The 27,716-nt window shown below is 43.2% G+C and overlaps 1 protein-coding gene across 1 annotated transcript; it reads right to left on the reverse strand.

Moving 5' to 3' along the window:
* Window positions 1–1,629: 1,629 nt before the first annotated feature.
* Window positions 1,630–9,316, reverse strand: LOC105093285 (cytochrome P450 7A1). The gene is made up of 6 exons (XM_010985165.3): window positions 9,114–9,316; window positions 7,328–7,568; window positions 5,954–6,531; window positions 4,350–4,480; window positions 2,808–2,983; window positions 1,630–2,222 (listed from the first exon to the last, which is right to left on the reverse strand). Exons 1-6 carry the CDS (start codon window positions 9,191–9,193, stop codon window positions 1,923–1,925), a joined length of 1,506 nt encoding a protein of 501 aa, XP_010983467.1. The 5' UTR covers window positions 9,194–9,316; the 3' UTR covers window positions 1,630–1,922.
* Window positions 9,317–27,716: the final 18,400 nt, after the last annotated feature.

Raw genomic sequence — 27,716 nt, forward strand, 5'->3', positions numbered from 1 at the left:
GTTCAAGACCTCCGTGGAGGCAGTGACTGCAGACGTGGTAGGAACAGCAGGAGAACTAGGTTAGCAGAGGGGCCTGAGGATGGGACCTAACGGCAGTGGTGTTGTGAGGAGACCTGAACGGATGAGGAGATCTTACGACTGAGCGAAGTGGTACCTTGAGAAGCAATCTACTCCTGATGAAGATGCTGTGAAGATTGTTGAAGTGACAGCAAAGAATTTAGAACATATAAACTGAGTGGATCAAGCAGTGGCAGGTTTGGGAGGACTGACTCCAATTTTGAGGCTATCAGATGATGGTTAGCACTTTTTAGCAATAAACTATTTTTTAATTAAGATATGTACTGTTTTTTAGATATAATGCTATTGCACACTAAACAAACTAAAATATAGTGTAAAAACATAACTTTTACATGCACTGGGAAACCAAAAACTTCATGTGACTTGCTTTATTGGGGCGGTCTGGAACCCACAATAGCTCCACAGTATGATACATTAGGAAACCACACTGGAAATTTAGTTTAAAACAATTTTCCATAAAATAGAATTTTGTTAATCTTGAGCTGAGTTTCATTTTCTTGATATGAAAAATAACTTACATAGGAGATAATTTCATGATAATATTAAATAGCAAGACAAAATCTTTAAAGAATTTTATGAAGTGTGGAGATTTTTGAGTGAATAATTATGTTGCTTTTTCTAAACTTCTTCTAAGAGATGAATAATGAGCAAAATTGTTGCACTTTATCTGTAGGTGAATGGTTTAAACATGGGGAATATTTAAAAATTTAAAACAAAAATTCATACTTTTATTTCTGAAAGGTGAATCATTTCAACATTATCAAATATTGCAATATATTCTTAATATTTGTAGTACAAGGAAAAAGTTAAATATAATTTATATAAATACATAGAGAAATAGCAATAACAATATTATAGCTGATAACTCAATATTTAAAATATTCTACCTAACTGTTGTGCACAGTAGTTAAACACTACCGTATAGCCTTATTTTTCTTCCAACTACAAGTCATTTAAAGATAAGTATTTAAATAAAATACAATGCCAAGACACATTTAATGGACACGTATCCAAAGCTTTTAGATGGCCATTTTCATCCAGTTTTAATTTTAAAATATATCACATGAGAGCTACATTCTTTTCATAGGTGCGTGTTTAGTAATATCGGAAAAACTGCCTTTTCTGGAAAAAACCTTCCAATTAATATGGTGAAGGTATAGACAAGATGGTTGAAACCTGACATAGACATTAGAGTTTCCAGCAAAAATAAATTAAAACAAAGGGAAAATGCTAAAACCATCTTTAATGTTTTCAGAACATCAAGTTCGTCATTTTAAAAGCGTTGAATACTGGGTATAGGGAAAGCTGAGAAAAATTTTCTTTTTATTAAAAGGCATGATACAGTCCTTTAAAATGTCCTTTATAATATATATGTGCACTCCATATCTGGTCAAAAAGTCATGCAGTTTCACTAAAACGTGAATGTTTTAATAACTGTTGGGTGGTTTTTATAGAAGTAAAGCTGTTTCCTTAGGAAAAAAAAAAAAAAACTTCTGCCAATTGGAACATCTTCATTCTAGGGGGCTGGGAGGGGTGGGGAAGAAGATTTTTCCTCTGAAAATAATGAAGTTCGGTCCCTGGCTCAATGAACATTCACTACCTTATTCAAATAAAAACAAATTATCATGCTTCTGGAAAGTAGTTGTTTTCACTTGCACATCCTGAAATAGCATCTGGAAACCATCACCAAAATGTTAAGAGTCACACGCGAGTGTTGGTGAACAGAACTGCACCTGCTGCATCCCGTCCACCCCCGCTAAACGCCACTGTCCGGAGGGACAGATGAGTGACGGCATTCTCCATCTTGTTACATCATCAGGTGTCCTCTTCTTCCAACCACGCAGTCACAGCTGCTTGAGTTTATATTTAAACTCAATGTCATTTAATGGTGGCAAAATGCCCAAGCCGGCACGGGACTGGTCCAAAGGGGGACATTTGACTTGGCTCTCCACAAGCTCCAGTTCAAAATAGGAAAGCATCAGAATCAAAAATTGCTTGATTTCCTGGACAGCAAATAATCTTCCAGGACATATTGTAGCCCCTGACCCAAAGGGCATATAGTAGTATTTTAACTTGAGTCCGTTACTATAGAAGGCCGTCTTTGTCTTCCCGTTTTCATCAAGATAGCGATCATATTTAAAAGTCTGCAGCAAAGATACAGAGAAAATAAATTTATAAGCTAATTTTAAAGGAATTTATCTTTTTCTTAACCTGGAAGCTCCAGAATAATTTTTTTTTTAATCCAGTCTTTTTGTAATTTAGCAAATACCCCACCTTGAATCAGAAAGTGATGAGGAACAAACTTAAGGAGAACTGATGGGGATGGGAAAGCTTTATGCGTCCCGTCCTGCCTGGGTGACTAGTTCCTCCCTCTGATTGGCAGAACTAGACAGAAGGATTCAGATCAGAAACGAGAGGAGTCAGTACACCAGCCTCTAATTTCCTGGATTTGGGAGCAGAATCTTTTTAGGAAGAAGAGAAGCAGCAATGGTGTTATCACAATTGCAGATAAAATCTAGTAGAGATTATGTGATAACAAACACCAGGAGTAAAGATTAAAAATTCAAGCCATCGTCCAAATTTTCCAAAACATATGAATTTTTCACCTAATAAAGGAGGCAATCCTGTGGTTTCAATGATCAAATCAATTCTGTGGTGGTAAATTTCCTCTCTATTTCTATATGGGTCGATGTCACCTGGATACTGAGCTTTGATGAACAGTCACTTACCAAAGGGTCTGGGTAGATTTCTGGATCTAAATGCATTAACTGCGGATAAAGAGCTATGATGTCATCTTTGCGGATGTTGTAGGAACCGTCCTGGAGGTGCAGAGTGAAACCTTCCTTAGCTGTCCGGATGTTGAGAGACGCACTGGAAAGCCTCAGAGACTCCTTGATGATACTGTCTAAAGATTTTTAAAGGACGGAAGGAGATGAGGGAGGGAGGAAGAAGAGAGAAGAAAGTATTTAAAGGCCACATAATGCAGAGTCTGACATATTTCTAGCAGCCTCTAACACAAAGCTGAGCAGACTATGGGTAGCTGGCCAGATAAAAATTTCCCAGACTCTTTTCTGTGACCATGACGCTGTGATCAATGATTCAGTTATGTCTTAATGTATTTTTAATCTGATAATCTGAGTTAAGAATCTTCTGATAAAGACGGAATCTTCTTTGTCATCAATGGGAACTAGACTTCCAACATTTTAAGGAAAGGTAATCTTGTTTCGACATGATGCTAGACATCAAATATGACTGGGAAAACTCAGATATGTGAATTATTCAAAGTTTATCACTTTCGAGTTTATCAGTTCATATACTACTAACGCTTTTATTTAGAAATAGTTTTCCAGATGTTTAATGCAGCTCCACTTCAGGGTTTGCAAGAACCCATTTTTAGCATTACGATCTCTGGTGTAAGATAATTCCCTGCATTCTGGTAGGGACCTAAAGGCACAAAAGGAACATGCTGACAAAAGCTAAAATATAAACTGAGAGGTTGCTTCCTGACCTTCCAGCCTCTGTCCTTTTAACTGTCATGGTTTAGGTGCTCAGCACATGATTGTGTGTAAAAGCATGGCACTTCAGCATCTTTTTCACAAATGAGAAAATAAGCCCCCCAAAAGTGAAGGGACATGTCCGCGGTCTCCAGGGCAGGGCAGCGCCCCCCAGTGGACCCTGTGTCTCTTGCCTCCTGGTCCCTCCCACTAGGACACACTGCCCCTGAAAGCACGTGTTGGCTTCTTTCCTCTAGAGAAACATCACAAAAACAAAAAGGGAACCCTTTCTTACTATATAAACAGAGTACTTCAGGATTTCTATAAAATACAGAGAAGCAAATCATTTTTAAATGTAATAACCTTCCAATCACCCCACCCACGCAGCTAATTGCGGTTTCACGATGGTACCTTCCCCCTTTTATTTCATGAAAGTGCACTCCCATTAACAATAGAGTTAGTGGCAAGTGCAGGAAGGAAGCAGGCAGCGCGGGGTACTGCAGAGAGGTGGCTGAGCGTATCAGTCAAGCGTCCCACATTAACGCTGCCATTGCTTCCACCATTCCATCCCAGGCAGGAACCTAACCTCGTAACAAGCAGTAACCAGTTTCCTCCCTTGTTATACAGAGATGGTCATCGTCCCGGGTCCCAGGACAGCTGGAGGGTCACACAGGACAACACTCCCAGTATAATGCCTACAACAGGTAAGTGCAAGGCATGCACTGAGGATTCCTATGGATGGGGCGCAGTCAGTGAGACGGAACACAGCCAACACACCTAGCACAGGCATGGCATCCAGCTGTGCTTGATTCAGATAAATCGGATTGCCTTCTACGCTAACTTTTTGATCAGCGTTCTCTAGTGTCTTGTTTATTTCTTCAGTAGCTGCTTTCATGGCTTCAGGGTTCCTGTTAAAGGTTAAGGGAAAAAAAAAGATGTACAGAAAGTAAGTTCTTTTCTCTACCAAAAGGCCTGCATTTTCCCCTTCTTTTAACTAGACAGTCAGGATCCGCAGAAGTTGGGGAAGGGGCGCTCCTGTTTATTTTTTACTCTGTTTTGTAGTTGTGTTTAAGTCCTTGGATATTAGCAAGAATCGTTGCCTTCACAGGGTCTTGCTACATAGAAGTAAGACTTTGGTCAGACTTTTAAATAAATGATTCTATTAAGGATTAAATGGTCAAATTAGTCAAATGCATGGCAATGGAGAAGGAAAATTGCATTTAAAATAACAATTCTGTAGTACTGGCTAAATTGCCAAAGGAAATTTAAATATACTCTTAAAATCCACACCAGGATGTCACGTAGCACAGCTTTTCTATTTATATGATAATTGTTCTAACACTTTGACTTGTGACATGAATGCGACTTCATTTCAGTGCCTTATGTGTACCGGGTCCTCAGGGCCATGGTGATGTAACCTGTAACACATCACAGTAAATTGCGTCTCAGAAACGTTTGACTGGTAAGTGTCTATGTGACTGTCATACAGTGGCTGCTGTCGCCTACATGGTATAAAATCTATGCTGTAACCTTACTGTACATATGTGACTTTATTCCAGACGGAGCTTTCTTAAGTAAAAACTTTGGAAGACATTTAACATTTGTGACAGAATTGCAATGATTGTTTGTATCTAAAATTCTTTAAAAATATTTTTTATATTAAAGACACAAAGTTATTAGCCATCGATGGAACCTTGGCATTCCCAATCCTATGGAATAGTAACTTTGTGTCTATGGGATGCTAAACACCCAATTCAACTGAAATAAGAGCCATTTGAAGGTCAAATTCCCCAAAGATTAACACATTGGAAAGAAATCACGTTATGCAAAATATATGTTGCACGTAGGTTTTTTGGTATACACAGTTTTAAAAGGCAAAACCAGGCTAACTTCCATCAATAATAATGTATTATGACGGATTCGTAGCTATCAGAGTTGGTCAAATACACATGAATTACTAGTTGAGTGAAAACAGTCGATGCACCAGTGAGTAAGGTACAGGCACTGCCCTTCTCACTGGACACCAGCAATCACGCAAGTGTATTTTTATGATTATTAAGACCAAATTCGTGGATGTAAGGAGGCGTCATGAAGAACAGCCTGGGGTTAAGAGCGAGGGCTCTGGGTGCAGGCAGCCTGCACTGACCCTGGACCAACACAAGCCTCTCCCTGGGGTGTCTCTGCTGCCGTAAGATGCATTTACCAGTCAGAGATGCTCATGTTTTTGGAGGATTGGATGAGCCAATACACTTACAAGGGTGAGTGCCACCTTCTTGATTAACAGCATGAGAAGGTACCACAAGTCTTTTTTTTTTTTTAAGTTAAAATAGTTGAACTTCTGCTTTCAACCAACATAAACACATGACAAAGTCGCTAATTACCTAATCATCTGAAATAAGCTCCAGAAGGTCGCCGGAATCGTGTTTGCTTGCGATGCCCAGAGGACAGCGAGGAGCGACTTGGCCTTCTCCGTGTCATCCCGGGTGGAGAGCATGTCATTCAGAAACCTGACCAGTTCCGAGATGTGGTCTCTCCTCCTGAGTTTCTGCAGCCTCAAGCCCTCCGCCAGTTTCTCCCGGGCGTGGCGTCCCGTCTTGAACACGTGAATGGGGAAGCCTGCTACCAGGGCCGGGAAGATTTTGTCAAACTGCTTGAAGTTGTCGAGGGTATTTAGAATAAGTGCTTTTTGGGCATCCTGCCCTGTAAGATCTCTGCCAAAGAGTGTGAAATACCCGGCTTCGAACATCACTCGGTAGCAGAAGGAATACATCCCCTCCGTCGCCCAGGCCGCCGCCTTGGGTTCGGGGACCAGCCGGGCTCTCAGGACAAGCTGGAGGTTCTCCATCATGGTTTCTGTGAGGGAGCCCAAGGCCTCGCCCTGCAGGGTTTTGATGATGGTTTTACTTATGTTGTCTGTGGTGTTTCCATCACTCGGGTCAATGCTTCTGTGCCCAAATGCCTGACAGTAAACGAACGTGTGAAAAAATAAAGTAAGCCTGACTCAAGACTCATAAATGGCTGAAACACAGATCAGATGCTTTCGTAACTCTCTCCTTGTTACCAAAAAAAAAAAAAAAAAAAGGGAAATCGGCCTTCCCACATACAATTTCATAGCACTTTACAAATAAATGGCCAAATCATGCTCTTCAAGGCCAAGTTTAAGTCCCAGGTGTTTGGTGAAACTTCCCTCACAGCCACTCTAGTCCTCTGTATCTTATTTTTCTCTTGCATCTGCATTTATTTGCACACGAGTTTGGTTCTAATCAAGAATGTTTCTAGATCATTAGGTCTCCTTTATATTCTATGTACATGTATCTTAACCAGACTTTAAGCTACTTAGTAGCAGAAACCGTGTCTAATATTTCTTTGCAGAGACTAAGTGAATATGAATTCACTGTTTTCTCTGTACAAGAGCCTCTTAGATCTCATCTAAGTGATGCCAAAATGTCAATTCCTTCACGAAACCAAACACTTGTTCAATGTTAAGTTTCCAGCGGCCGCGTGTGCCCTGGGGATTGTGTAGAAATCACTCACATGAGTGAGTTTGTACCGGTCTTATATCTATTTTGGCTTTTTCAAAACATTAGTTCCAAGAAAGTATGTCTAATTTGATTTATTGCGTTTGTAAGAATCTCCCTGTGAGGGTAACCCTCTGTAACATGTCTCACTTCAAATTTAAGTGCATCAGAATGATTAAATAGATTGACAGGAAGAACATAAACAGACCAAAGGCTTATCAATGCAAAGCTGGTTACCTTTGCAGAAGCAGTGAAGTGAAATTTTTTCCAGTCTAAGTACTTTCCATGGCACAACACCTTGTGGTACGACAAGGGGTTGGTGATGAAGTGGACGTAGTTTCCCATGAGTTTGCAGGTGAACACGTGACCGTGTTTCCTCTGATTGGCTCTGAGGAACTCGAGGGGGTTGGCCCCAAACTGCAGCGCGCAGCCCAGGTACGGGACCCACCCATTCTCCAGAGGCGGTTCACCCACTTGCCTGTAAGACACAGATGGTAGCTACGGAAAGCTGCACATTGCTTTTGATTTATACCAGGCTTTAAATATTTTACCAGCGACTTTGAACTTCAAAGTTCTACAGGGTATAGGTACTTTTTCGTTGTTGGTGGGGGGCCTTGCTCCCTACTAAAATAATGAGTTAAATTAACGTGAGATACTGGTGGAAATAACTAACCCCATCCATCCATCCATCCATCCATCCATCCATCCATCCACGCACGCCTTCAGCAGAAACTTACTGGATGTCTAATCTGCGCTCTGCACTCTTCCCAGTGATGAGGGTGAAAGGGACTACGGGGCCAGCGAGGTTTTCCCTCTCAGTGTAGAGAGGACACCACGTTCTAGTGTTTATGTGTTTTCTAAGCATCATTTGCCTAAGTCTCTCAAAATGTTTCATTTGATTGTTTTCTTTAAAGATACAGGATACTGAATAACAGAAAGGATTGCAGAATTGAAGTTTTCAAAATCTTCCTAGTTGAAATCTGCTACTATTCTGTGATGACAGCTGAAGCGGGGCGGGGGGTGGGGGGAGTCTCTGAGAAATTAGCATACAACAAAGCAAAACTGAGCCAGGTAAGTATTGACAGGATCATCTATCATAATTCAATGCTCTTTCCTGCTGTTTTAAATGTTTTTATTTAAGAATATAATGTTTATTTTCCAACGTACACCACCATCCCTCTTGGTAGAAGAATATAACATAAAATAATTATTTTTATTTTTATAGTTTGCAGGTAAGTAGTTTGATTAAGACTAGAAACTATCAGGCCTAAAAAAATACCATAAAAGGACAAAAATACCTGTAAAAGGTGGACAATACGTAGCAATCTACATGGCTGGAGGTATGCTGTGAGTAATTCTAGCATCAGCAGACTGACACAGCAGAGAATATTTACATACCACCCCACCCCCCAATACTCTGAGCCAATCAGAAGTTAAACTATGGCTCTGTATCTGACTCTACTTGCATTTCTTGTATTCTTGAACCAATCATAAGTGATACATACAAAAAGGATGTCCCATACATTTAGCTATTCCCCAGTTCACCAGGGTGGATGATCATTAATAAGAAACAAAAGAGGAGTAGAATGATGAGTGCAATTTCTGTGCCCCTGTCTAACTTAGGCTGAGTCTGTACAACGCAGGGGACCGAGCTGAAAACAGAACGTGCATGTAGTCAGAGCATCTGTTTAATCCCCACGAGAGGAATTTTACATCCCACTCACCATCTGTATTCTTACTAACCTGGACTCTGTACGTACACATAAACACACAGAGGGCTTATGGAATTTCTGTCAGTTACATTTGGCAAGTGTGAACATTTTTGCATTACCACTCACATACCGATTACATACCATTACCATAAATTTAAATTAAATTTTAAATTGTTTAATTTTAAAAGAATTAAGGAAGAACATTTAAGAAAAATTTAGCACAGAAAACCAAACTTACTGTATAATAATGAAGGTAAAAGAACGTTCAATGAATGGACAGAAAAGCAATTTAAAGATAAAACTTTCCTTACCTTCTCCTCATGCCAAGAATAAGCCATAAACAACAGCACACGGCTGTAACAATCCCCCAGATCAGAGACATGCTCATCATTTTGCAAAACTAATGCCAAAATTCCGAGGAGGAGAGTCTGTGGTGAGAAAGGCAAGGAAGTCACAACACAGACTCCAGCTAGACGTCTTATATACAGTGAGATGCCTGACTTGAGTGACCAAAGCAAACAATTACCCATTCTATTAGAAAAAAAAAAACAACAAAAACTGGCCTTGAACTAAGTCCACAGTTGTCAGAAGAGATTCCAAAACAATCAGAGACCTGCAATAATTGATCAGGTGAAGGTCCCTCACACATATGTTGACTTAACATTCAGACCTTGGAATGACAGCTAATATTACAAATGTAGTATGTTTATTAAAAGAGTAAATAAACCTGTTCAGGATGAACATACCAAGTAGAGATGCAAAATATAACAATTTAAAGAAAAATATGCATAAGTTATCATTAAGCTAACGATTTCATCTTGCTACCTTTTCAAGAAGAAATCAGTTTGAACGATTGGTGAGTGATACAGCGGTCAAGTTCAAAGGAAAGAGAACTTGGTGAAATGTTTCTGCTGCTTCTTTCAGAGCTTTTACAAAATCATAGATATTTTACTATATATAGTAACATGTTACTTACCTAACATCCTCAAGAAAGAAACCGGCGTAAATGCATCTTCCAAATAAACAGTTTATTTTAAAGCATCAAAACTTTATCAGCCATTTTTTTTCTAATTGAAAATGTTTATTAACTTTTCTAGTTGTTAAAGGAATACAATTTCAAATAGTTTAAGACCAACTGAAACATACCTTCATTAAAAGTGAAAGCCAGTTCATAATTTATCTCCTCTAGTGTTCCCCACTCAGAAGTAACAACTGTTAACTCTGGTATGTAACCTTCCAAACTTTATTTCTATGCACACTTAGTAACTGAGCACCATTTTGTGCCAAGAACTCTTCAGAGAAGGTATTCTGTGTACAAGCATGAATAGGATGGACAGATTCCCCGCTCTAATGAAGACACTATTTCAGTAGAGAGGCAGATAATAATATATGACTCATGAATAAAAGAAAACAAGGTGTGGAGAGCTATTGGGGGATGAAGGAGATTGAAGATATGGTGACCAGGGAAGGGCTCTCCGAGGAGGTAGGAGGTGACATTTAAGATCTGAATGACAAAAAGAGATTAGCCAAGTAGAAACCAGAAGGAAGAGAAAACTCCAGGAAGAGAGAGCACCAAATGCAGAAGTCCTGAGATAAGGATGAACTTGGGATATCTAAGAACAAGAAGGAGGCAGAATAGATCAGATCAGAGTGAAGAAGGGGAAATTTGGCTAAGACGTAAGACCAAATGGTTGGCAAGAGCTAATTCAGATATAGGGAGTAGGGAGAGAGACTTTGGAAGGCAACAGATCAAAATGCTGTCTTCAGCTATGCAGACCGCCATGCTGTCAGATCAAGAATTGAACTTGAGTCCAAAGCTAGGGAGAAAAGTCAGGGGTGGAAATAGAAATCTCAAGTCATCGGCATTTGGATGGCATTTAAAGCCCACAGACCTTATAAGATCACCTAGGGAGACAATAGAGCCCAAAGAAAGAATAGTGTCCAACATCCAGCCTCAGAGAAGCCCACTTCTTGAGGAGCATCAGAGAGCAGGTGCAGAGGAGGTGGGTGAGGAAGAACCAGGGCGAAAAGCAGGAAACCACGGTGTCACGGGAAGAGGAGGATGCAGCTGAAGAAAGATGAGAGATTATCTGCATCACATGCTACTCTGAGGCCAAGGAAGATGACAAAGAAATGACCTCTGCACTTGACGACACGGAGGTAGTCGGTGAGTCACACAGAAACACACATGCAAAGATGGGGTTCTAGCAAAGACTTTGCTTTTTTTATAGCACTAAAAAATGGGCACTGTCCTGTGTGTACTTCCTATGACAATACATATATAGGTATTAGATGTGTATCTGCATAGAGATCTTCATTTTTTTTTACATCAACTGCTTTATTTTTTTCCTTTTTTTATTGAAATATATAGTCCGTTTACAATGTGTCAATTTCCGGTGTACAGCATAATGTTTCAGTCATACATATACATGTATATATTCCATATATATTTCTTTTCATATTCTTTTTCATTATAGGTTAGAGCTCTTCATTTTTCATGTGTATATAGTTTTCCACTGACTGAATTTAGTACTATAATTTAATTAACTGATTCCCTACTGGTGGACATTTGGTTTGTTTCCAGCTTTTGACTATAGAATCCATTGCTTTATTTCATGCTTTTTTGCCTCCTTACACAGAGCCCATGAATGTTTTCTCATGGATGATTCGTGATCATAATTAATACCAATCACTGGATGGCAGTGCATAGATTTCTCCATCCATTTAGGGTTTTTCTAGGGCTTTTTGCACATTACATGTATCTAGACTGGTGGGCTTCTTGAATCACTACTTCTATTTTCTCCATGATTCCTGAAAAGCTGAACCTTCACGTGTCTGTCAGAGTAGGATGCCACAGTCGGAGAAAACGCCAACCTGATAACCAAACAAGTTAACCCTTTGGTGTCCCCTCTCAGTGAAAGCAAACGAACAAACACCTGGCACCACTAGGAGCTATCTGCAACCTCCTGTGACTCTATAATTTTGTCAAACTTAAAAGGTTTTCAAGATGGTGAAGAAGTACATTCTCAAGTCCAGGAAAACGTCCTGGAGCTTGGCCCCCACCCCACGGCGTCTCAGAACACCACAGGCTGCTTCCAAACACAGCCGTGCCCTCTGCTCTGCACCCCGGTCTCCCTCCCCCACCCACAGCCTCTCTGCTATACAACAGAAGCCCAGGAAACACACACCCCCGCTTTTCTGTTGCGGGCTGAGGAAAAGCAGAGGCTTGAGCATCCGTATTTTCCTCATTTACATACGGTTTTTGTCTTCCTCCCGAGGATGTCACTTCTTCCTGCTGTCACGTGTCCTCCCAGGCATTTGTCACACCCCCGTTGCGCTGCCTCCGCTCTGGGGAGTGGGGATTCAGACGCTTGTTACAGTTGTCAAAACTATTAATAGGCTGAAAGGAAATTCCTACAAGGCTTTCCGATGAATCAAGTGCATAGAGTTTCCTGTGCGGATTTTATGACATTTCCATGTGTTCAGCACAGCGATCAGAGGGTCGGGAAATAAATACACGCTAGCTGAGTTGGAAAGCTGTTTGGTGCTTTTTTCATTCTCTGCTATGTTTCAAACTGTGAAGTGTCATCCCTCCTCCCCCCACCCACACACACATGCTAAGCACCTACTGTGTATCAGGCACTGTGTCAACGCTGGGAACACAGTGGTAAACGAGGAGGCAGTGAGCTCTGGCCTGTGGGGTTTCCACGGCAGCAGGACCTAGAGTCAACGCCCTGATGCAGGAAGGAGTGTGTTTTGTCGCCAGAAGGTCTGGCGTGGAACGAGCTTGTCTAAGCGATCTGATCCATCCACGGCCTGCCAGTTCCCTCTTTACTTGGAGAGCAGCAGCGGGAACACACTGACGTGCAGAGGAAAGACTGTTCTGGACCTCAGAGAATATAGGACCAAGTCCAACACTCCATCCCCATGAACAGATGTGTGCAAAACACGGAAACGCAAACCAGAGGAACAGAGAGCAGAAAGCACAAGTGAAGCCATGGCTTATGTAACCTGCTGGTTAAGAAATGCTGCAAGCCTGCTTCACAGAGCTCACCCGGCAGGGTGGCCGCCTGAAATAAAATGAGCTGTGAGTATGGTCACACTCCGGAGCCAAAGCAGTTCTCTTCCTGAATTCACAAGTCACACCAGCTCGGCGGTGGCACGTGGGTGACCTCGATCGGTACAAAACCTCGCACTTGCCCTTCAGGTCCCTAATTCAGGGCAAGTCAGCGGGAGAACCAAGGGGACTAGTCTGGGGCTTTCATAAAATGCTCTTTTGTTTATTGAAGTTGGTTTACAATGTTGTGTTAACTTCTGGTGTACAGCATAGGGAGTCAGTCATACACACAGATTCCTTTTCATGTTCTTTTTCACTACATGTCACTGCAAGGTGTTGAATCTAGTTCCCTGTGCCGTACAGTAGGGCCTTGTTGTTTACCCGTTTTATATATAGTAGTTTGTATCTGCTAATCCCAAACTCCCCAATTTATCCCTCCACCCCCCTGGTAACCATAAGTTTGTTTTCTATGTCTGTGAGTCTGTTTCTGGTTTGTAAATAAGTTCATCTGTGTCATTTTTTAGATTCCACATATAAATGATATCATATAGTATTTTTGTTTCTCTTTCTGGCTTACTTCACTTAGTATGACAATCTCCAGGTCCATCCATGTTGCTGCAGATGGCATTATTTTATTCTTTTTATGGCTGAGTAGTATTCCATTGTATAAATATACCACATCTTCTTTATCCAGTCATCTGTTGATGGACATTTAGGGTGTTTCCATGTCTTGGCTATTGTAAACAGTAGCTGCTATGAACACTGGGGTGCAGGTGTCTTTTTGAATTACAGTTTCCTCCGGATCATAATAAGCTCTTAGGAAATATGTCTATTTACATTTGAGCCATGTCTTCAACTCTTTTTTTTAGAAAAAAAATCAATTATGCTATAGCATATACAGAATATCTGATTCTCAGATATTGTTTTGAATCTTAAACACGTGGTGTCAAGGTTGTAAATGTCTAGTATATCTAATGTGTCCATTGAGCAGACTGGAGAATGAGGTGGTGATAAGTTCTATTTCTTATCAAGAGAGTCGTCATTTTTACATTAGTTTTGAGGTTTTCACTTTTTAAAAGCTTCCGACATCTATTTTCCTACTTGAACGAAATAATCCACTAGGTTCGGCAAGGCGGGTATCTCAGCTGTTTTAAAGGTGAGGAAGCAAGGCACCATGAGGGGGTCGTGGGCAACGTCGCATAGCTTGAAACAGCCCGCGGTCAAGGGAGTGGAAGCCGGGACTCAGTCGGGGTTTGCATCCTGGCGCTGCCACAAGGTGTGCGCCTCGGCCCAAGAGTCTGCCTTCCCCGAGTCTTTGCTTTCTTATCTATAAAATGGGGATGGTGGTCATGCAGGACGCATAATGTACACGTTGAAATAAGACGATGTGTGTGAAATGTTTCACCAGGCGCTTGGCACAATCTATGCTCAGAAGCGTTTACTGTCATTAAGTGGTAAATCCGGGACACAACCCCAGACTTCCCTGCATTGAAGCCTGGCGTGTTTCCTGCACAGGCCAGAAGCCCACAGGAAGTTCAGTGGAACCGACAGGCACCTGACTATGGATTTAGGAAGCAGTACTCACACCACCTACACGTTCAGATACCAAGTTGATTTGTCAAATGTGTTCTGAACATCAAGTGTGCGCAAGGCGCTGATAGGTCGTCAGGGAGATATGGGAAACTTTCCCAGCAAATCATTCATTCATTCATGTTAACCTAGCACCTCCTTTGCTGTAAAGCACCTTTTAGCTGCTGGAGACACAGCGGTCATAAGACCGGCAGACCCTGGCCTCAAGGAGACACAGCCAACCAACCCGAGAGCAAATCGACCATTTGATTCCCGTCAAAGAAGCATCATGTCTATTATCAGAAAAGGTCAGGCAATGCATCCGTGTTTCGCGCCAAGATCTTCACACACGCGCTTACGTGACCCCCGTGGGCGCACTCGGAGCCGGACATCCGTTGACAAATGACTTCACGCTGCGAAGGCCTGGCCCCCGGCCCGGGGCAGCGCTGCTGGCCGCACCGCAGGGGCGCTCGCGTCCCCCGGGGTGGAGGCAGGTCTGAGGACGAGAATCAGAGGCAAGGCGGGCTGCTTTGCTTTTAAGCCTCACGTTGATCCGCGCCTTCTGGGCAGAGAACAGAAGCGGGAGCCACGGTCCCCCGGACTCGCTCAGCAGGAGGGCAAGAGCTCAGGGAGAGGGAGGAGAAAGGGGGGGTGGGGGGGTGGGCAGGTGAGGGGGAGGCAGCGAGGAAGAGGGGGCTGGGCCCTTTCCCACTTTTTGCTTATGAACAGCGCTGCTGTGAACAGTCAAGTTTTTCTGCGAACATGTGTTTTAAATTTCCTGAGTGGAAAGAGTGGATTTGCTGGGTCATACGGTGGCTCCGTTGAAGCCAAGGGTGCTCTGCAGTGAGACCCACGAAGCTGCATCTGACCGAATAAATAATGAGCTGCGACCTGCCCTCGCTGATCCAGGTCATTTTAACTGTCCCCCAGGCCTCACGGAGCCCGAACGAGGTGCCTGCCCGAGGCGGTTCGCAGGAACGTGGAGTCAGCAGTGCCCAGTTCGGGCGCGAGCCAGTTAAGACTGGGCGGGACCGCGGACCCTCCAACTGGGCTCAAATGTCTGACCCAGACTTTCTGACGGCGGAGGGCGGAGAGCGCCTCTCAGGACAGGCGTCCCGCGGAGCAGCATGCAGCTTAGTTGCACCGGCGCAGGACAAGTTTGACCTCACTTTTAACAAAAAAAATTCTTGTTGTGAGAAGGTAATTAGGTTTATCTATTTTTAGAGGAGGTACTGGGGATTGAAGCCAGGACCTCGTGCATGCTAAGCATGCTCTACCACCTCACCTTTCCCTTATCTCCAATCACCCTTCCCCACGCTCCCGGGGCCTCAGGTTTATTCCATAAATATCCCAAGCCCCTCGCCTTCAGGGAGGTGATTTGAGGCATCCTTGCTTGGCTGCCTCCTGACCAGCCTTCCCTCCGCTGCAGATCTCAGCACCTCAGCGTTTGGCCTGCTGGGCGAAGGGAGGCAAAGGCACCTGGTTCGGTGACACTTGGTTTAACTTTTTCAGACAAACTGTTTCCCAAAGTGGCTGCAGCATTTTACATTCCCACCAGCAGCACATGAAGGTTCCGGTTTCTCCATGTCCTTGTCAACAGCTCCTGTGGTCTCCATGTTTTTAATTATAGCCATCCTAATGCGTGTGAAGTATCATCTCATCATGGTTTTGATTTGCATTTCTCTAATGATTAATAATGTTGAGTATCTTCTTATGGGATTATTGGCCCTTTGTAAATCTTCTGGAGAATGTCTGTCCAAATCCTTTGCTCATTTTTTTTAATTCACTACTTGTCTTTTTGTTGTTCAGTTGCAAGAGTTATTTCCATGTGCTGGGTGCTGATATCATATATCAGACCTGATTTTCAAACATTTCCTCCCATTCTACTGGCTGCCATTTCACTTTCTTGATAATGCCTTTAGAGACACAAAGTTTTTTTAATTTAGTTGAAGTCCAATTTCCCTATTTTTTAATTGATTACTTATACTCTGGGCGTCATGTCTAAGATGCATCTAATCCAAGGTTTGGAAGATTTCACGCCTATTTTTCTCCTAAGAGTTGTATAGATTGAACTCTTGTCTTTAGGTATCTGATCCATGCTGTGTTGATTTTCGTATATTGTATGAGGTTGGTGGGGTCCAGCCTCACTCTCTTATACGTGGATATTCAGTTGCCCAGCATCATTTGTGGAAAAGGATGTTTGTTCCCAGTGAAATCTCTTGGCACTCTTTTTGAAAACCAGTTAACGTACAGGTAAGGGTTTATTTCTGGACTCTTTTTTTTCCCCATCATGATTAGAGAACATACTTTCCATGATTTTAGTCTTTATTAAGACTGTTTTATGGTCTAACATAAATCTGCCCTGGAGATGGTACTTGAAGTACCTGCCGTGGTACTTGAAGACTTTGTATTCCGCTGCTCTTACGTGATATCCAGGTGTCCGTCAAGTCTGGTTCGCTTCTAAGGCTGCTCAAGTCTTGTAGTCCCCTGCTGGCCACCCGTCAAGTTGCTCCTTCTGTTACATTGGAAGGTGGATGTTGAAGCCTCCATTATTGTTGAATTGCCTATTTCTTTCCAATTCTATCAGCTTTGCTTCGTGTATTTCGGGACTCCGTTGTTAGGTGAATATAAATTTTTATAATTGTTGTAATTTCTGGATGGATGAACTCTTTTATTGTTCTAGAATGTCCCTAGCAATACTTTTTATCTCACATTTGCCTGATTTTTCTCCTAACAGTGTGCATTTTCAGAAAACATTAAACATGCTCCAACCATAGCAAAAACCAGAATACAAAAATTACGCTTTTGTTGTTTTAGAGGGTATTCATTACTTTTTCCACTAATGTACGTTTGTACTAGGGAATGTCCTATTTTAAAAAAGGTAAAGCTTATATCGCCCTCTGGTGGACAACCATGTACATGGCACCTCCTCTGTAGCTAGGAAACCGGAAGCAGCCGCCCTCACCCGCACCGGTGGAACCATGAGCTAGAATCCTGGAAGGCACTGTGTCGACCCAGCCCCTAGAAGCAGAGCCCGGCCTCGCAGCCCACACCTTGGAGCCAGCAGCACCTAGGCCTGGGGAAGCCTCCCTACACCTTTGCCTGTATTGACCCAGTTGCCTTTTACTCAATAATTTAGCTCTTTCTAAAGGTTCAATTTTACTTAATTTTGAAACAATCCCAAATTTACAGAAAACCAGGAAGCACAGTACGATGGATTTTCTTTCCTACACTGTTTGAGAGTAAGTTGCTGCCCTCCTGCTCATCACCCACAGCTGTTTAAGTGTATGTTACCGACGAACAAGAGCATTCTCAGCACAACCACGGCACAGTCCTCACAATCAGGAAATAAATGTGAATTTTCAGATTCCGTTCCAGTGTTGCCGGTGGTCTCAAATTGTCTTTTAAAACCAAGGGATTAAGTTCTGAATCTCGGCTGCGCCTGGCTGTCATGCACGCGTCCTCAGCCCCCTTCAGGCTGGAACGGCTCCTCCGTCTTTCCTTGACTCTCGTGACTTTGATGGGGTTGCGGATGCAGAGGCTGTAGTTCGACACGTTGTCCCTTGATTAGGATTTTTCTAAAGGTTCTCTGACATTTATGTCACGTATCTCTGGCAGAAACAACACTGAAGTGAGGCTGCGTTCCTGTCATGGCATCCTATTGGGGCACAGCTTCAATGTTCCAGTCACTGATGATTTTAACTTAAAAACATTTTTTTTTTAATATTTTTAAAATTTTACCTTTGATCACTTGATTTCACATGGCATCTTTTAGGCTTTCCCACTGCAAAAGCATCCTTCTTTATGTACAGAGGACACCCTCGCCTCCCCTCCTAGAGAAATAATCTGGACTCTCATCCAGCAACTTCATTTGACTCAAAATCCAGCCTCCCTGGGTGACGTGCCGTCGTTTCTGTGGTGTCCCGGCGGTCGAGCAGCCTGTCAGCTAGAACACGAGCTATTTGCCTCCTCTTTCCCGTCCCCACCCAGCACCCTCCATGTACTGGCTGAGTGGGACCGCAGTGACGGCAGCATAGGACCTGCCATCTGGTAAGGGAAGAGCAGGTGGCACAGAGCCGACAGAGGCCTGTGCCGATTGTGAGTCCTCCTGCGCAGGACCTGCAGATACCTGCTGACGGCCCAGCGGGGTCAGGTCCTAGGAGAGCCTGTCTGGATACGCCTGGTTCTGACCAGAGGGTAACACTGGTCCTGAGCCTTCTGTGGCTGGCTGTGACTCAGTCCTCTGTGGCCACATTTGGTGTGAGCTTAGGGAGAAAGTCCACCCCGAGTGTTGCATGGCTTTTTTTTTTTTTTTTTTTTTTTTACAAGGTAGGTGACCTGAAGGTGTCTTTAAGGACTCAAAAAAAAAAAAAAAAAATCACAGGATTTTTGCAGAACATGCTTGAGATTCCCTTGGCAATGCAATGCCTTCAAAAATCTAGTTGACGGGGAGGGTATAGGTCAGGGGCAGAGCCTGTGCTTAGCATGCATGAGGTCCTGGGTTCAATCCCTGGTACTTCCGTTTAAATAAATAAATAAATATAAATAAACCCGATTACCTCTCCCCAAACAAAAAAAATTTTTTTTAATCTAGTTGGTTTATAGTTTTTGCATCAAAGCAGTTTCACACGCTAGTAGCTGTCTTGATGATTCTTCTCACCTTGCAGGAGGTCGTAGTTTCTTTTACTTATGTCTTTCCTTTTAATCTTCAATTAACTTTTCATTTCATAGTGTACCTGTTTATGTGTTCGTAAGCATATTAAAAGGTATTGTTATTTTATTCTAATGTGTATATGATAGAAGTGTCCATTTCTAGATTAATAATTATTTGATAATCAAAATGGGTGTTTAATTTTATCAAACACTTTTCCAGCATCTATTAAGATGATCATATAGTATTTTCATTTTTAATTTAACATTGTCAGCCTAGGAAAACATTATGGTAAATGCTTGCCGTTCTCATGACCCACTTAAAGGAATAGAACGTCACCAGTGCAGCTGCGCTTCCTGCGTGCCCCTCCCTAAGCCCTTTCTCCCCGAGACTGCAGCCGCCGACCCTGCCATCCTGAGTCTGATTTCCATTATATTTATACCACCTTCATACTTTTCCACACGTGTATTTCTGTTAAGTATATATCTCTCTACAATTACTTGTCTTTACTCAACATTGTTTGTGAGAGCCATCAGCATGCAGTTCTAGTTCATTTTAACCACAGCTGAGTGTCCCGCTGAATGAGCACACTACATGTATACATCCATCCTCCTGGGGAAGTTCTTTTACACTATTTGCACTTTTTTTGTTGTTTTTTTTTTTCTTTTGCTATTTCAATGTTATTATATGGTCTTCTTGTGTACATATGCAAATTGGGGTTGTCAGATTTGGCAAATAAAAATACAGGACACCCGATTAAATTTGATTTCAGATAAATAATGAACAGTTTTTTTAGTGTATGTCCCACCTATTGCAACCCTACAAGAGTTTCGTTAGGGAGCACAGCAAGGTACGTCTTATAAAATGCCCCCACCACACACAAAAGTAATAGAAGTTAAAGTTTCCAAAAATAATAACTGCCCTGACCTACTGATAACTACTCTATTCACTTCCTATTGAGTTCTAATCTAGCCTTCCCTATTCCATCTCATTCCATTAAAAAAGGACATGCCTTGTACCACCAAATTAACTTCACCCTGTACTAGCCTGCCGGGTCCTCGGTCTGAGAAGCCGGGATGGAGCGTGTGCGGCCAGGAGCGCACCTGCTGACCTGTGAGGGCTGCAGTTTCGGTTTTAGCAGAACAGCCCGTGTCCTCTCCAACGGCGCGGGGGCACGGACGCTCCCGGTGCCCTGCAGCCTCGCCAGCGCTTCTTACCGTCTAACTGGATGATTTTTAAATCTCATGAATGTCAAATACGGTCTTATTTCAGTGGAAGTGTGCATCTTACTGTCTTTTAATGACACTTGCCCTCCTCTCATCATTATTGGTCATTCAAAATTCCTCCTCAGTGAACTGTCTACTCATATTCTTCGTCCAATTTCCTATCGGGTCGTTTGCCTTTTTTCTTACTGATTTTTTTAGTACCAAGTGTTTTGTTGCTGTTGTTCTGATTCTCTTTGTTGTTGTTGTTAGGAGGGAGGTGATTGGGTTTATTTATTATTTTTTTTAATGGAGGTATTGGGGACTGACCCCAGGACCTTGCGCACACTAAGCACGTGCTCTACCCCTGAGCTATAGCTGTGAATTTTAGTAATTCATGGCATATTTCACATGCTGATCCACTGTGTGTCATGTGAATTGCAGGTGTCCTAACACGTGACATCCTTTCTCTTTGTAGACGTGTGTATTTGGCTCTACAAAGACTTTTATTTCAATGTGATCAATTTTTCAAGGCTTTTAAAAATGTACTGTTTGCATATCCCAAGGTCACAGAGACGAATCAGTATCCGTAAATGTGCATGTAGAGCCTCTGTACTTCTTCTAGGAGTTTTACGATGTAGGTGCATGGTTTTTGCTTGTTTTAATTACTGCTATATTCCAAAGCCCTGGAAGAATATTGCCACATCACGGGCACAGAATGTTTGTTGAAAGAGTGAGAGGAAAGGGAATACCTGGGAGGCAAAGTAAAATAAAAATGGAAAATCAGAATGGTTAGGGAAGACCAGAGTCTCTCTGACTTGCTCAGGGTTGAGCATGCTACCGAGGCACAAAAAGTCTGGACGCTCAGAAGGCTGCATCCTAAGAGGAAGGGTTGTGTGAGCTGGTCTTGAGATGAGTTAAGGCCGTGGGACCCAAGGCCACGATCAGAGCATGTTTATAGTATGCAGTAAATAATTGTTCCACGCATGCATCGATTATATAAGATTTAGAACAAAGGAAATAGAAGTACGCATGTGCTAGAGATACTCTGTAAGCCTAATGAACAAGGAAACTCAGGTTGTGCATGTGCTGGCAGAAAACAGATAAAAGCAGGACAGGTGCATCATAGTGCGCACCTCCCTGTGGCAATAAAGTGTTGTTAACCCCATGGTGTCTCCAGCTGAAGTCTGTCCAGTGGTATGGCAACTCCTCGTGCATTTTTTCGTGTGGGCCGCTCACTTCCTAGAACCCCACGTCAGCCTCCCTCGGCTGACAGGTTGCCAAGAAAAAAATTGCTTCCTTGGACTTTTTTTTAAACACTTATTTTATTTAGTATTTTAGGAGTGTTGAAAAATTAATCAGTGTATCTAACAAATGGAAAATTTCAGTCGAGCCAAATTGAGGATTATAACCCAGGGACGGCATCTCAGAAATCTCCAAAAACTGTTCTGCCTGTTAAAAGTCGAAACGTAACTGTATAGGTTTTTTGAGACAGGGGGCTGTCCATTCAGTGACGTATTATTGGTGGTTTGCACAATCCAGGTTGAAGTCTTCAGTGGGCCCCTTACAAGACCAAGGAGGAACGTTGTCTTTGAAGGAGTTGTCTTGTTGGTGCCGGGAGATTGTTGCTCGTTGTGGCTGAGCAGGTATTTCTGCCGATGGGGGAGGGGGGGTCTGGTCCGGCCGGTGCTTAAATGCAGATACACACAGCGCACAGTAGAGCAGAGAGGGGGGGCCAAAGGGCAGAGGAAATTCCTCCTGCTTCAGTTTTCCTTGTCTTGCTGTAAAGTATGAATTTTATTTCATAGGCGTTTTTAGCGGAAGTGAGGAAGTCTTCAAGAGAGGTCAGCTGTGAGATTTCTCTGATGACCACTGTCCGCGTGCTGGGTGCTCCCCACGTGACAGCGGGATGAGGGCTTTCTCCCCTCACCTCAAACCAGATGAGGGGTTTTCAAAGAACCACTCCGGGAGCCTGTCACATGCTCCCTGGCATTTGAGTGACTCAGCTGAGAGACTTGCTGGAGCCTCTGGGTGACAGAGAAGAGAGAGCTTCATAGGAAGCAGCCTACGCCCCCGGAATTGGGCAGAGAAAGTCTTTCTTTTTTTTTTTTTTTAATTGAAGTACAGTCAGTTACAATATGTCAGTTTCTGGTGTGCAGCACAATGTCCCAGTCATACATATACATGCATGTATTTATTCATTTTCATATTCTTTTTCATTAAAGGTTATGACAAGATATTGAATATGGTTCCCTGTTCTATACAGAAATTTGTTTTTTTAATCTATTTTTATATATAGTGGTTAACATTTGCAAATCTCAAACTCCCAAATTGATCCCTTCCCACCTCCTTTCCCTGTACCCCACAACCGTAAGGCTGTTTACTGTGTCTGCCAGCCTGTTTCTGTTTTGTAGACAGGTTCATTAGTGCAGAGAAAGTCTTTAGCTGAGTCATCTTTCAAAGGACATGCCCAAAGGGTTGGCCTTGAGGAGAGGAGGGAACATGGTGCCAGGAGGAAGGATGCGTGTGGGAGGAAACCTCAGAAGGCAGGCGCTGAGGATGGGACAGAAAGAGGAGTTGGCTGGTAGGAGACCCCCTGAGGACGAGGGGCTCTAAGACTGTACCAAGCAGACCAGCAGAGTCAGCACCACGATGGGCACCAGAAACAGAGATGCCCCGAGGAAGGATGACAACCGCTCCAGGTTCTAAGCTCCGCCAACAACTCTCCCTGCCTGGGCGGGGTCGGGGCCCACGAAGGGGTGGGTACTAGACAAACATCCAGTGAGAGGGGTCATGGGGACACAGAAGAAATGCCCCCCCCCCGACTCCCCTTCCCACTGCAGGTTTCCAAGCTTACATCAGACATTCTCTGCTGAAGGGGAGAAAATTAAATTACATGCACAAAAAGTCAAGCTTTGAAAATAGATAAACCTACAACTAAGAGAAGAAAAACTGTGGGATCTGTTGGCAAACCTCAGCTGTCCAGAAAAAAATTGTCCATCTTAAGCCATCATCCCTGCTAATGACCATCTCGGCTAAGAAGCACAGTTTATTCAGTAAGTCAGTATGTTGCATTTTTCTGAGTAATCATTTGAATCTAAATTTGCAGGTATGCTGCTAGAGATATACAAACTGGTTTTTTTTTTAATAACATTAAAAATCTCTGTGCCTGAACTTACATCTCTTTCTTGTTTCTACTGTAGTTTATACGTAACTTCTTTCCTCTTGATCAGATTTATCTATTTTAGTGAGTTTTTCAACTTACAAACTTTTGATGATATTGGTCAAGTTTATGCGTTTTGTTTCCTGTTTCGTTAAGCTCTGCTTTTATGTTTCTTGATTCCTTTCTTCTCTTCGTTGGGGTTATTTGATACACTTTGCCCGTCTCCCTGAGTTGCATGCCTAGTTTGTTTTCATTCTTTCTAGCTTTCTACTTCCTGTTTTTAAGGCTATGTTTTCACTTGAGTACCATTTTAATGCTGTTTTAAAATTATTCTTGACCGAAGACTGAGGAAATGCTGTTTTTCTTTTATAGTACTCAAGTTAATTTTTTTCATAAGGCAATGATGTTACCCAAAAACTGGGTTTGTCTCTCAGTGGGTGTCAAGCCGAAAGATCCAGAGAGCTAAACAGCAGGAGAAGGAAGGGTCTATTACTTGCAGCAAGTAAGGAGAATGCTTGGGATCTTTCCCAAAGCAGTGTCTCCCCAGCAGCAAAACTGGGGAAGTTTCAAGCTGAGGGTACATGCATATTCATGAAGGGGCTTGAGCAAAGGGGAATTCAGCATAGAATTGGGGCAAAGGTCAACGGAGTCCAGGCTTTAGTTGATTAAAGCCATGAGTGTCAGAAAAGGTCAACATCACATGATCCCTTAGGTCTCAGCTGATCTGGTGGTTGGTGCTGAGGGGGGTTTAAATTCTGCAAAACAGCTCAAGAAAGTGTTTTAGGATAATCTTTACCATTGAAACAGAACTGGGAGTTGACAACTGATTTATTATCTCTCACCTGATAAAAGGCTTTTTTTTTTTTATTCCCCTAAGATAATTATTACTGGACCTGTTCAAGGTCAGGCATTGTGGCCATGCTTAGATCATAGCTGCTTTTCTGTCAAGAGGGAGATGCCTGGTTCTCTCTCTCTGGGACCCCCTACCTTATCTGCTTACAATGAGGTTCAGGAAGCCAAGGGACAGGCATCAGGAGAAACCATTTTTCAAGATGATCCCACTTGGTGGGGGGAGTTAACTAAGTTTATTTATTTATTATTTATGTATTTATTCTTAGAAGAGGTACTGGGGCTTGAACCCAGGACCTCCGGCATGCTAAGCATGTGCTCTACCACTTGAGCTGTACCTCCCCACCAATTTATTTTTTGACTTAAAATCCTTCAGTAAGTGAAGATTCTCTGCTCTGATTTCTCAACCATCTTGTATTTAGACTTCACCAACATTTCAGAACTATGCACAGTGAAACTCTTCTTTTCATGTGTCAGGAGGGGCACGCACAGCAGAGACATGGTCAGAGCAACTCTGTGGAGCAGCCTGGTCGTCGCTCCCAGAGGTAACCGGCGGCGACCACAGCCTGGTCATCGCACCTGGAGGCAGCCGGCGGTGACCGCGTTCAGCTGCCTGACTTCATTCCTTCACTAGGAGCAAGACCCCCTCAATTTTCTAAAAGACCCACATCAGCAAGCAAATCAGCAACCAGGACGCAGAGCGAGCTCTGACGACGCAGCAGCCCACCTCCGGCATTTTCCCCTCCTTTGTTATAATTTATATACACAGCCTAGAGGTGAGGCGTAGTTTTTATCTCTTACTTATTGTCTTGCTTTTCTCAGTCCTCCTTCCCCTCTGACATACAGTTTTAGCATACCATGAGTCATTATGAAGCACTGCTTTCCAGTTTATCTGAACACGTTTCAACAATCCGCAGGCCGTCTGTACCCGGCCCACGTCGTCAGCTGGTCGGGCACGGGGGTCACATTGCATCGCTTAACCCGTAAGGGTAACAAAAACCTGATGGCTCTGACACATCCCACTGTGCGCAGTGCACAGCTGCAGCCCTGCCCAGAGGTTTCCACAGTCCCCTCCCCACCCGCACGGTCCTCACCCCCGCCCCTTCCCTCCCTTCCCCCTCAGCCCCAGCCCTCTCTGGCCCTGCAGCCATTCCTTCAGCCAGGTCAGAGTTTATTGCCTTCTGTGCATTCTTACTCCAAGTCGGCATGTTTCTCTAGTCCACAGAGGCTTTAATGACTGGCTGCGACGAAATGGCGCCACGTGGTATTCCTGTTACATACACAAACACAAAGTTGAAAAACAGTTTCTTTACGGAGCCTGTCACTTGGCGTAATACCACCGAGCACTCAAAGAATAGTTTGCCTTGTGGATGGGAATATTCATTTATACTTGAATATTGTATACATTCTGGTAGATTCTCTCACTCTGTCCACACACCAGTCATCTAGACATTGTTTTAAAGTCTAATGTGTAGTGGGGAGGGTGTAGCTGAGTGGTTGAGTGCAGACTTAGCACACACAAGGTCCTGGGTTCAATCCCCAGTACTTCCACTAAAAAAAAAAAAGTCTGAAGTGCTCCAATGGGGCTCAGGAAGGGAGGTCCCAGGGGAAATGGACCTGAGAGGATGCACTTGAGCAAAGGGAAAGGTGATGTATTTTGCAGCTCTACTGGGGAAACCGGGAAGAATTAGCAGTAAAATCACGCAGAGCCCGTTCTCACTTGATGTGAGAAACAAGAGCTGGACAGTACTTGCATCCCCTACTGTGGGAGCGGAGCACACATCCCACGTTGGCTCTTGGGATTTGAGAGCGAAAAGAGGGATGTCTTCCTGTTAGTTTTGAAGATTCCGGTAACAACGCGGTACTTTGCATAGGACATCTATTTGTCCTAAGCACGTGGAACTCTTCCCGCTTTTGTGCCGGTGGCAGAGCTCGGAGGGCTGCGCCGCCTCCCCAGATCCTGGCCAGGAAGCCCCATCTCTGCACGCGTCCCGCAGGCGTCAAATCCTGACGGTTCACGTTGCCCTTCCTGAGGACGGTACGCAGACCTTTGGTTTCGGATAACAACAGTTCACCTCTTTCTCCCAACGTCCTGTGCGCAGCCCAGACCTTACATCTCAGAGATTCCCCTGCTTGCTTTATACGCCTCTGTGCAGATGTCAGGCTGGCGGTCGTGCAATGTCTCCCTTGCAGAAGGTGGGCCATCGCAGGCTCAGTCTCTGGAGAAGACGCCAGTCCTCAGAGAGGGAACGAGACCTCCTGAAACACGTGCAGGGTGAGATACAGGAATCCCATCTCTTTCTGGCCTTGTTTTTTGCCTTTAATTGGACAACAATCTGCCTCTTACCTAGTGGTTCTGTGTTAATTCATTGTGTAGTATTTTTGAAGGCATTTTCCGTGACAACAAGGAATCCAAACAAGTAAATCTAACAGCTGGAGTGTTAAATTTCCCTATTGAGCGGAAGGGAACACTGAGCAAAGGAAAACTGTCTCAACTTCTCTTCCAGCAGCTGAAATAGTCTATTGACATTGATTATTACAGAAATCTTAAGTTCTGAGTTGCTAAAATGTGGGAAATCATGTGGCTTCTAGAAACAGGAAAATATGGTAACTCTAGAATTCTAAACAACTTTTCTGTTCCTCAGGCATGGTGCCAGGCATGAAAGACCGTTGAAAGCACAGCCCCAGCCCTCAGGAAGTTTCTGTAAGATGACGTAATGGTTAACACAGAAGAAACCACGGGGAAGAAAGCAAAGCAAAGACCACGTCCGATTACATGAACAGTTATGACGGGAAGGACTAGATTGAGCGCCAAAGGATGAGGGTCAGCTCCCAAGGTCAAGTTGATGCAGTTGCTCTGTTATCCACCCACCAAGAAACTAAGTGAATAAAGAATGTATTCCATTTTCCATATGAACACAGCTCAGAAGTTCTGCATTTTCCTGGCTGTGCAAACACAACTAGCATGGTTGATGCTGAACATCTGGAAGCCTTCTGGCCACGTGGAACTTGGAACACAGCCTTTGGCGTCCTTGCCAAGGGTGTGTGTATTCACAACTTAGGGAGGAATCCCAAGTAGAATTCCACAGTTAAGAGCAAATAATTTTTAACATACTGAAAAAGTACTCTTCTGTGTGGTAGAGAAACACAGCCAGTAAAAGATGGAACCTCGGGACAACCCAAATGTCAGCGTGGCACATCTCCTGCAGAATCTGGATGTACTCAGAGACTCCAGTGATTTTATGTTCTTAACAGAGCCCAGATGCTCCTAAGTATTCCCGATACTATTAAAAATTAAACTGAATATAAGTGGCCATAAAATATTGCAGTGAGTGTTCCTATCTTAATTGTTTTGAACACAGATGTACAAACAGCTGCATCCTTTTACCAACATGGCTATTTCAAATCTACTGTAATCAATTC

This window comes from Camelus dromedarius, chromosome 30 (genome assembly GCF_036321535.1).
Source record: "Camelus dromedarius isolate mCamDro1 chromosome 30, mCamDro1.pat, whole genome shotgun sequence".
Lineage (NCBI taxonomy): Eukaryota > Metazoa > Chordata > Mammalia > Artiodactyla > Camelidae > Camelus > Camelus dromedarius.

What these genes read in the sequence shown, in the direction of transcription:
- LOC105093285 (XM_010985165.3), bottom strand. Translation starts at nt 9,193, where the DNA reads ATGATGAGCATGTCTCTGATCTGGGGGATTGTTACAGCCGTGTGCTGT. An exon ending in AGCTTATTTCAGATGATTAG is followed by an intron (nt 4,481 to 5,953) that starts GTAATTAGCGAC and finishes AACCTTTAACAG; the next exon opens with GAACCCTGAAGCCATGAAAG. An exon ending in GGATGCCATGCCTGTGCTAG is followed by an intron (nt 2,984 to 4,349) that starts GTGTGTTGGCTG and finishes AAAAATCTTTAG; the next exon opens with ACAGTATCATCAAGGAGTCT.